The sequence below is a fragment of the Lonchura striata genome, chromosome 18 (genome assembly GCF_050655825.1).
Source record: "Lonchura striata isolate lonStrDom1 chromosome 18, ASM5065582v1, whole genome shotgun sequence".
NCBI classification, from domain to species: Eukaryota; Metazoa; Chordata; class Aves; order Passeriformes; family Estrildidae; genus Lonchura; species Lonchura striata.
In genome coordinates, this window is record NC_140720.1 from 1,283,262 (window position 1) to 1,293,763 (window position 10,502).

At 47.4% G+C, this 10,502-nt stretch overlaps 1 protein-coding gene across 6 annotated transcripts; it reads right to left on the reverse strand.

The window, feature by feature from the left end:
• Positions 1 to 1,195: 1,195 nt before the first annotated feature.
• Positions 1,196 to 10,496, reverse strand: LOC144247234 (uncharacterized). 6 transcript variants are annotated; one of them, XR_014949255.1, is made up of 5 exons: positions 10,122 to 10,482; positions 9,941 to 10,032; positions 6,313 to 6,411; positions 5,009 to 5,103; positions 1,196 to 3,725 (listed from the first exon to the last, which is right to left on the reverse strand). XR_014949255.1 is itself a non-coding variant. In XM_085556489.1 (5 exons), exons 1-5 carry the CDS (start codon positions 10,220 to 10,222, stop codon positions 3,693 to 3,695), a joined length of 432 nt encoding a protein of 143 aa, XP_085412615.1. In that variant the 5' UTR covers positions 10,223 to 10,366; the 3' UTR covers positions 1,196 to 3,692. The 6 variants fall into 6 exon arrangements, 3 of the variants coding, with proteins under 3 accessions (XP_085412615.1, XP_085412613.1, XP_085412616.1); XR_014949254.1 differs by having other exon boundaries at positions 6,317 to 6,411; positions 9,925 to 10,032; positions 10,381 to 10,439; XM_085556489.1 differs by having other exon boundaries at positions 6,317 to 6,411; positions 9,925 to 10,032; positions 10,122 to 10,366.
• Between the last annotated feature and the right edge of the window lie 6 nt (positions 10,497 to 10,502).

A 10,502-nucleotide genomic window follows, 5' to 3' on the forward strand; every position in this document is an offset into this window, starting at 1 on the left:
TGAGAGCTCTGCAGCCCCTCCTGCCATCCTGTCTGCTCAGGCCAGCACAAGAGCCCTGGCCCTGGGGCCCTCCAGAGCTGCTCCTGCTCCAGGCCCAGGGCCCATCCCAGAGCTGGGACAGCCACAGAGCTGTGCCCATTTCTGTTCATTCCTGCTCTGATGGGCATGGATCCTCAGTACCTTGGAGATTGGCGATGAACTTTACTACTCCAGAGGCCTCTTCTTTCTTGTGCTTTTCACTTGAGAAATTCAGTGACAAAGGCTCATTCACATTTCTTCAAAACACCCAAACAAGACAAGCTCATGGGAATAATTCAAGTCTTCAATTCTTCAGTGGTTAATTAGACAGATTGCAGAAGTGTATTCAAGGTCAACCTACTATATTGAAAACAGTGCAGAGGGAATTGTTTTGTCCTGTTTACTTTTCCTATTTATAGATTGATATCAGCTGTCCCCAGTTGATATGGATCCCCAGCATCTCCTAATCCATTTTTAATAGGTATGAAAATCAAGACCCCTTGTTGCTGACAATCTGAAGAGGGTCCCACAGAGAGCCAGCTGGATTAATGACACCCAGACCAATATGGCTAGATGTCATCCTCCTTTATTGTCTAATTTTTTCTTGTTTTATGCCTTTATCGCCTTACATAATACAATAGCAAATTAACATTCATTGGTTAACATAATAAATGTAATTATGTTAACCAATGAATATTTATTTGCTATTGTCACTTATTGATTGGCTGTTATTCTACAAGCGTCTGATCAGGTTATAGTACATGGCAGTTTTCATATACTACTCAGCGACCAGCATTGGCTATTGTGTTTGTACAAGGCTTATTGTCTTTCCAAGGATGTCCTAGATACTTTAAAGTAACTAAAGTAATTCAGTAATCTGCAGGCCAGGGTTGTCCAGCTCCTGCAAAGGAACAGCATCAAGGATAGCATGTCCTTGTTCCACGAGAAATTCCTCTACACCTTGTGGATCCAAGGATCCTTTGTGATCCTTGCTGTGTCTCACCCTCAAATCCACGGGGATCAGTCCCCAGTGTACCCCGGCCAGCTGGGCAGTAGGGCGAGTCGGGCAGAGGGAAGGAACTTCTCCTTGGATCCCGGGGGGCTTTCAGAAGCTCGCTTGTGAGTCCAAAGATGAGCTGGTCCCACACGCAAAGGAAAGAAGCGCTCTCCCTCAGGATTAGTTCCAAAGTTTAATGAGGGCTTGGAGAGATCCCAGGCCACATCTGACCTCGAAGGACATCCAGAGCAAGAGAGGGTCTCCCGGCCTGGAGCAGCCAGGTATAGGGGGGTGCGGGGAAAACCGAACAGCCAGTGGGGGGAGGACATGGGAGCGGCTCTCTGGGGGCAAGGCCTCAGAGTGACCACTGAGGAGGGGGTAGGGGAGGGGCCCAAGCCAGGGTCCAGTTACCTGGTGACCCTGACAGAAGGCTCTGGACAAAGGGGAAGGGTCTCAAGGTGATGGACACATCACCTGGGAGGAGACAGGGGGATGGGTCAGGGATTTGGGGGTTTGATGGACATACAGGTACTGATGGGAACGCTGGGATGAACCAAATGGATACAAAGAGGGAATATGGAGGGACAAACCATTATGAGGGGATATACAGTGCAAACACAACTCTACATCTCCTCCTTTCAGTTACAAAAAAATGAAAATGGTTTAAACGGGGGTTGTCTCTTAGTCCATTTGATCTTCAAACCAAGGATCTTGATTCAGAGGCTCTTCTTCTGGAGTAGGATGCTCATCTTCATTGATGGAGAGATGGGCTCTATTAACTGAGATGGTGGAGTTCAGAGCTTTCAGAATAAGTCCCTTTACAACACTAAAACCCACAACAATAAGAAGCAGTACAAGTAACAGTCCAGTTTGAATTAGTGACTTGATCCAACCTGAGAGACTCCATCCTTGAAAAAGAGACCCCAGCCAGTCCGATGATTCTCTCTTTAGGTCTCCTATTAGGTTCTGCATCTTTTGTATTGTGTCATGGATGTCCTCAGCCTGTAAACTTAAATTAGCATAGTCCTGCAAACTCCTCACAGCAGTGATTGTGAAGGAGTAAAAGGAAATTGATTGCAGCCCAGTTTTGGAGGGTGGCCTACCTCATTATTTTCATCATCTGATAGGAGGTCAGCTAGGGCCTTTGAAGTAAAATTGGCCTGCTTAGCAACCCAGCACCTGAGGTGTGCCAATTCCCTGTTTTTGCCATAGCTGCCCAAGGCAAAAGTGCGATGGCAGCTATGTTTTTGGATGTAGACCAATGGGTAACCTGAGACTCACAATTTTGATCCCAATTCTCAAGGTCAGTGTCCCTTTTTTGGCGTGCCAATTGATAGGTTTTGTTTAGATTTTGCCAATGTGAAACTTGAGTTTTGTTAGGTGTAAACAAGCTCAGCTGCCCAAAAGTACAAGGACCTCCGATCAGGTGAGGGGGGATGCCTGCCCAAGCCCGCTGGCTGCAGATGAGGAAAGTGCCTTTGGGTAGGGAGTGAGGTTTATTATCAGGGGTGGAGTACATGGGGACATAGATTACCCTCTGGCACCATTCCTCTGCGGTGTACTCGGTGGTCTGCCTGGTCTCAATGGCAAGTCAGTCTTGGGGATCAGGGGTGACTGAGAAATGCACACAGGTAAAAGGAGGGGAGGAACCAAGTAAATCTAATGCTTCAGGGTTATTGTCCATTATGGTGAGCAGTTTGACCCACCTTCTCCATGTGTCCAGTTGGTGGGCGATGAATGAGGGGGTTTCTTTGCCAGGGGTGGAAGTGGGTTTGGGGAGAGTGAATGGGAATTTGTTTATTTGGTATGGGATCCCCACAAGGCAAGATAAGAGGGGGTCAGATTCAGAGAATGTGGACAGGCAAATGTGATCCTGATTTAAGGATTTTGCCAATGTGGTCCACACATTGGCTTTAGGCTGAGAAACAATCCATGCCAGCTGGGGTGATGAGACAGTGGCTAGGATGAGAAGGATGAGGCCCCTTTTCAGCAACATCACAGGTTGGATCCGGGTGAAAATTATTTCTGTAAAATAACTGTGATACAAATTAATCATTTAGATAGGGGAGGTCTAAATCAAAGGGGAACAGAGAGCTGAGGGAGCTGGAGAGAGAGGATGAATCTGAAAGGGCTGATTTCCGCCACCTTCTCAGTGCTGCTTTCTCCACCTGAGGACTGACAATGACAGGTTGTGCTTTGGGGATGTGTGGTCACACGAATTTTGATGGAACCCACCTCAGGCCTGAGGGTGTAGACACGCAAGCATACCCACACCCCCAGGCTACTAAATCATAGGGTCCCTCCTGCTGCCGCATTTCTGGGTTTTTTATCATGACAAGAGGTTTCTCCTTGAATTTGGCTTCCAGGTATGTGTGAAAATGCTGGATGATTGGCGGGTTTAGATTTTCAAAGGAGCAATTCAAGAAATTGATTGTGAAAAGTGCCCTAGCAGGCCATACCTGGGGGGACTCCATCACTGGCTGTTGCTGTCTGAGGACTCTCTTTAAGCTCTGGTGGGTCCGCTCCACCACAGCTTGACCTGATGGGGAATAGGGGATACCAGTCTTATGTTCTATTCCCCATTGTTGCAGGAAGCTCCCGAGGTCCTTCGAGGTATACGCTGGGGCATTATCTGTTTTGATCCCCTTAGGGATGCCCAGTGTGGAGAAAGCCTGTATCAGATGTTTCTCAGCATCAGCAACTCTCTCCCCTGCGTGGGCAGAAGCAAAGACAGCACCTGAGAAAGTATCCACAGAGACATGAACATGCTTAAATCTGCCAAAAGAGTGGATGTGTGTTACATCCATCTGCCACAATTCGCAGCTTCTCAGCCCTCTGGGGTTAGCCCCTGCACTCACTGATGGCATTGGGAGCAACTTACAAGAAGGGCATGTGGCTACAATGGCCTGGGCCTGGTCACGGGTGAGCTGGAATTGTCTCACCAGGCCAGGTGCATTCTGATGGTAGAGCTGGTGACTGATTTTTGCCTGTTGGAATTTTTCTGGGAGTGGAGCCATCTGCACGGGGGCGGCTGCAAGGGAATCAGCATGCCAATTACCCTCTGCCAAGAACCCTGGCAAGTCGGTATGTGACCTGATATGCATCACATAGAAGAGCTGCTCTCTGTGGGAGACTAATCTTATCAGCTTGGAGAGCAAGTTGTGCAAAGCAGTGTTAGAAACCCCCTGCAAAATTGCATCTTGAGCTCTAGATACTACACCTGCTACATATGCCAAATCAGCGACCAGATTAAAAGGTTCAGAGAACCTCTCAAAAGCTCTGATGACTGCGGCCAACTCAGCTACCTGAGGTGAGCCTTCCACCTCAGCAACATCTGACTCCCACTGCTGAGTCTGAGGATTTTTCCAAGTCACCATGGATTTGTGGGACCCTCCGGACGTGTCAGTAAAAACAGTCAGAGCTTTTAAGGGTTTTTTGCTTTGAATAATTTTGGTTGACAATGTGAATTGAACATCCAGATTAAAAATTTTGTGAGCCGGTCTCAAAACAGAAATTTGACCTGTGTAGCTATTTAGAGCGAATTGCAGAGCCTGATTTTCTTGTAATAAGTGTTCTAACATTGCCTTGGTAATTGGCCCAATTCTAATTTCAAAGGAATGTGAATGTACTCAAAGTCACATCCGGCCAGCTCCCTAATCCTGGCTCTGGCCTTGCGGATCAGTTCTGCTACCAGCTCCTGTGGCTGTGTCATTCTTTTGGTCCTTTGATGACTGAGGAAGACCCACTCTATAATCAAGAGAGGATCCTTCTGGTCCCGGTCCTTCTCTTCCCTACGAGTGCCTTTCCACTGAAAGATGACTCTGTGGAGTTGTGGCAGTCTGCCCAGCACTATAAATTTAAAGGGCTGGTCTGGATCATATCTGTGAGCCTGCCGGGCAGACATTGTCTCCTGGACAGCCAGGGCCTTACCCAGTTTAAAGAGCCACACAGCTGCTGGACATCTGCTAAAGTCTCAATGTTATTTTTAATTACCAATTTTTGCAGAACAATGGCCCGCTTGCCAATTTCCAGCCCCAGGTATCCCCAAGGTGGCATCCTCTGAACTTTGTCCTCGTGAAGTTCAAACCCTGCAACAACCAATGCATTAGTTGTCATTTCAAGCACGTGTGTAAGTAGATCATCATTGGGGGCACAAACTAAAATATCATCGATATAGTGGTGGATAATCACGCTGTTGTTGGCTGCACAGACTGGGCCCAGTAATGAGGAGACATACCACTGGCAGATAGTTGGGCTGTTTTTGAGGCCCTGAGGAAGGACTTTCCAATGGTATCTCTTCACTGGGGCCTCCTGATTGATAGAGGGAACTGAGAAGGCAAAATGTGGTGCGTCATCAGGGTGCAGAGGAATTTGGAAAAAACAATTTTTAATATTAATAACTGCCAGATTCCAGTCTTGGGGTAACATCGTGGGGGATGGCATCCCTGGCTGGAGAGGACCCATATCTTCAATTACTTTGTTGATTTCTCTGAGGTTGTGGAGGAGCTGCCACTCATCCTTGCCAGGTTTTTTAAAGATGAAGATGGGGGAATTCCAGGGAGATGTTGTTTCCTGGATATTCCCTTTGGCTAATTGCTCTGCCATGAGCTTCTGGAGCACTTCTAATTTTTGTTTGTTGAGCGGCCACTGCTCTATGCAGACTGGAGTATCAGACAGCCAATTTAATTTCTGGGTAGGATGCTCCTCAGTGACCGCTGCCCGAAAAGCCTGCGGGGTTGGGATGTTAATTGCGACCCCCCCACTGGGCCATCAGGTCTCTCCCCCACAGGGATTCTATATAATCTAAAACAAATGGGCGTAAATGCGCCAATTGCCCATTTGGCCCCTCAAATTTCATGATGATTTTTGATTGCTTAGCCAATTGTACCCCCCCTACACCTTGAATGTGGCTGTCCACGTCCTGCAACTCCCAATGAGACGGCCAATTCCATGAAGGAATGACTGTCACATCTGCCCCCATGTCTAGGAGTGCATTCATGTGTTTACACTCACCCCCTTTGCACAAATAACAGTCAATTTTGGGGCGATCTTTTCCCAGTACCTGGGATTGACAAATCTTATGGATATTCTTTGGTGACAGCTTCCACAGATGTTCTGGATGCACTGGTGGACCAGCCACTGGGGTAGCCTGTGCAATGATTTGTCCTTTGGGAATGAACACTGGGGGGTGAGAGCAGTGCAGCCACACTACCAACTGTTTTGAGTCTGAGGTGGTTAAACAAGGATCAATGGTTATATCAACTGGCATGTGTTTAGTGTCCCCAATAATGATGTACCTACTGCGGATATTTCTCCAGGTCCCACGGTTCTCAGTGTCAACTGTGATGAGCTGCCAGTCTGTGTCTTTGAGGTGCAAAGCCTCAGTTAATGCCAGCCTAAAAGGAGAAGAATTAGAACAGGTATTAAGGACAGGTTTAGGACGGTCAGGGTCCCGACCGAACCAAAACCTGGAAATAAACGGCACATCATCTCCCATGTTATTAATCTCATTTTGCAAAGTTACATCTGGTAAATGATTGTCTGTGTCCTCAGGTGGGTGCTGGAAAACACTGCCGCCCCCCCGCCCCTTCAGCGATAGTACTTGTCCCACCTCATTTGTGTTGGCACGCAGGGAGGGATTGCACTGACAACCTAGTTTTTTGGATCTCCCCCTGATGGGGAATCCCTTGCCCCTGTTTTTGATTTTTAAATTGTAAAAATTCGTCCTTTATTGGGCAGTGTTGTGCCCAATGTCCCTTTTGGTTGCACAGACGACACACTGTTCCTTATTTCGGTCCCTTTGGGCGGTCCCGGAAAGCAGCGCGGTGGGGAGGCTGCCGGTGTAGTAAGTGCGGTGGCACTGGCGGCTTTGGCAGTAGAAACCCTTTTCAGAGCAGCTCAGAACTCTCTAAAGTCCTTTGCAGGGATGGAAACCTTCCGTGCACAAACATCCAGCATGTTTTGTAGGGTAGGGTCCGGATCGTGGGGAAGGCTGAGGATGGTGTTCTGGCAAGCTTCATTTGTGTTTTGCCGCACGATCTCGGTAATGATTCCCCACCGGAGCGTCTCGTCCGGCACTTGCGCATCTACTGCCTGATGCAGCCAATCTACAAAGCTTACAAATTACTCTAAAGGCTCCTGCTTAATAAAAAATAGTTAACAATTGGACCGCTAGGTTTCAGTTTAAAAAATGCTTTCTTTGCTGCTTTTGCACTCAGAAGCAAAGCTTCCCTTGGTAACTTTTCTGTCTGCTTTGGACCCAAATTCCAATCCCTCCTATCGCATAAGTGATCTGCCGATATCACTGCCCCATCCGAATCAAACAAGGTATCCTGATTAGTGCGAAGTTCAGGCAACTTGTCCCTTATTTCCCTTATCCACACAGACTCCCACACCAAAAACTCAGCCTGCGTTATTAAACACGAAAAAAGGGTTCACAAATCTGCTGGCACATACTCTGCCGAGGACAGGGTTGCCTTTAAAAGACCGCAAAAAAATTCACTTTCCCGGCTGAATTCCTTTTCAGCCTTGCACAAATCCTTTATAACTTGCTGGGGGATGGAGCACCACTGGGCACGGGGCCTGCCCTCCCACCGTGGGGTGTAAGTCACCAGAGCGGCAGTGAAGGCAGGCAGGGAGTGAGATGGGTCCCAGCTCCCCCCGCCCCTGACCCCCCTCCTCTGGAGCCCGGACTGTGGGCTCCCCCCTCTGCTGCCCCCCCTTCCCCCCCGACCCTGAGCCTGGACCATACCTGCAGGGGAGCAGATGAAACTCACTCTTCAAGTCTCAAATCCCTGATTAATTACGTAATTAAGTTACTCTGTTCTGAAACCAAAATACACAGCTAAGAAAAGATGTATGAGAAAAATATATTCAATAAAGACTGGTGCTTTCCCTTTCAGGTTTTTGATTTGCTTTTCGACATGGAGAAGAGCAGAGCAGATGACTTTGAAAAGAGGATTATTTAAAATGTCAGGGGAGAAGAGGAGAGGGAAGGTCTGAAGCAATGAAACAAAGCTCTTTTGATGTTGAACCAGAGCACTGAAGTCATCAGTGCCCTGGATGGCCCAAGGACTCTTCCATCTCATTGTCCACACAGAGAGGAGGAGAAACTGGTCTGAGACAGGCCATCAACTTGAAACCAAGTGATTGAGTTCAGTCAAGAGCCCTCAAAGTGAAACAACTCTAAAATGAGCAAAAATGAGTCACCTTCAAAATCAGCTGTGGGACTGAAATGTTTGGGAGCTCTCCAGGTGGAGACTTGGGGCAGCCCTAAAGATGAGCAGATCTTGCTGTGCCCAGGCTGATTCTTGTGTATAAAAGCAGTGATCCCTACCCTGGGTGGAGGCTCTGACTGCTTCAGAGACCCTGTAGCACTTTCTGCTGCACAGCTGAGCAAAACTGAGCAAAATCCAATTACATGAGATGCTTCCACACTCCAGAGACCACAGGGCAGGCGGATTATCAGAACCAATCAGAACAACTGTAAGTGAAGCCATATTTGATGCAGTTGAAGGCTCTGTTGCAAAGGACACTCTGCCAAAGTGAGTTATTCCGCAATTCAATCAATCTTTTCCCTGAGGGCTCATCAGAGAACAACAGAGGAAGGAAGAAAAGAGACTTGTTGTCAATCATTGTGCACACTGTAAGAAAGAGAGGCGTTTGAAAAGGGACTGTCCGCAGTTACAACACAAAACTCCTCTCTCGTGGCCATCACCGATGATCACTGAGGGGGACCAGAGGATTCTTTCCCAGCAGAACATCTGGTCACAGCTAAGCTGGGAAGGGAGGAGGTCAATGAGGAGGTAGAATTTTTTAGTGGCTATAGGAGCTGGTTGCTCTGTGCTGAATACAGTAAAAGGAAACTTGAGTGACGATTCTATAACAATCATTGGTGCAACGGGGAACCATGAAACTCAGCCATTTTTCCAGCCCATTGATTTTAAATTAGGAAAATAATGGGTGACTCCCCAGTTTTTGTAGCTACTCATTTTACCTAAGCCTCTCCTTGAATGATTTACTGGAAAACCTGAATGCTAAAATCAAGATTAAAATGGCAAAATGCAGGTTATTACTCCAAAATCTAATTATATGGAAGCTTCTGCTTTTGCACTACAATCTTCAAAGTCAGATGTGATCCATCTGCCATTTGTATCACTTGAGGATGCAGTAAATCTGGTAGTCTGGACTGGAGAGGAGGTGCCCCAGTGACCCAGAAATGCAGAGGCTGTAAGAAACAAATTGAAACCCTGACAGGACCAGTAAGGCAAAAGCAATACCCTTTGAGAAAATAAAGTTGTAAGGGGTTATTATCCCTTGGATATATTTATAAAAGATTTATAAAAGAAAAGAAATATTAGATTTATAAAAGATAAATTTATAAAATAAGGCCTGTTGAACAAATATGAATCCAAATTTAATAGCCTTATTTTGCCAGTTAAGAAGGCAAAGGGAAAGGACAACAGAGAATAGCCAAGGGAAAAATGGGCTGAGGGACAGAGAGGGAAGAAATTAAACATTAGGGCAGGGACCTGGAATGAGAGCATCCAAGAAAGAAAAAGTGTACTTAGAATATGAGAGAGAGAGAGGAAATAAAAGTTGGGGGGGACATCACAAAGGCCAAGAGGGTATATGGGTAGAATTCTAAAAAATTGGAAGACAGATAAATGGAAAAAGACAAAAATATCAATGGATTGAGATAGAAGATGAAGACAAGAGAAGTAGGGAAGAGGACAGAAGTCCAGAAAGCAAAAGAAAACAGAGAGATAGAATATGAGAAAAAGACAAGAGCCTGGAAAACAGGAGAGGGAGAGGTGCAGGAAAGCAGAAAAAAATACATCAGCAGGAGAAGGGTGGTAGGGATGGGATGCAGAAGAGGGGCAACATGGACTAATGGGTCCAGGACTCACCACAGCTCCCACTTACAGCTGCTGGGGGAATTTGACAGTTCAGATGTGTCTTTGTCTCTCCCTCTCCATCCCTTACTCTGTACTTCCAGAGACTCAGCTGTCAGCCACCTAAGACATCAATGTCTTACAACTTTTACAGTATGAGGCTTCACAAATACACAGCTTCACATGTGCACACACTACATGGTTATACATACAGGCCCTGCGGTGCTCTGCTTAGCACGACACTTATTAGACATTCTTCCTCACCCGGAGAGACAGAGGAGATCCCAACACTCCTCCCCAGCAAAAATGACATGGTTTTCCCCTGAAATTTGCGGGGTCACTTCTCAGACTTTGTCCCTGCACCACTCTCCCCCTCCTCGCCCTTCCGCCTTCACGATCAAAGGGGCGCTCCTCGGAACGCAGTGCTGCCGGAGCTCATCTCCACCGCGGGGACGACGACGCCACACACACCGAGAAGACTGCCGACCTCATTCGCGGCCCGGCAGGTGGCAGGGACGGCGCGGTGAGACGGGGCACCAGCGCCGGACGGCAGCCACGCCCCGCCCGGCGCGCGCCGTCCCTGCGGCAGCGCG

Excerpts from the sequence above, each read along its gene's own strand:
- LOC144247234 (XM_085556487.1), bottom strand. The coding sequence starts at position 10,222 with ATGTCATTTTTGCTGGGGAGGAGTGTTGGGATCTCCTCTGTCTCTCCG. Across the intron at positions 6,412-9,924 it reads AGCTGTAAGTGGGAGCTGTG|GCTGGCATTAACTGAGGCTT; the intron begins GTGAGTCCTGGA and ends TTCTCCTTTTAG. Across the intron at positions 4,047-5,008 it reads CCATTGTTCTGCAAAAATTG|CCGCCCCCGTGCAGATGGCT; the intron begins GTAATTAAAAAT and ends ATTCCCTTGCAG.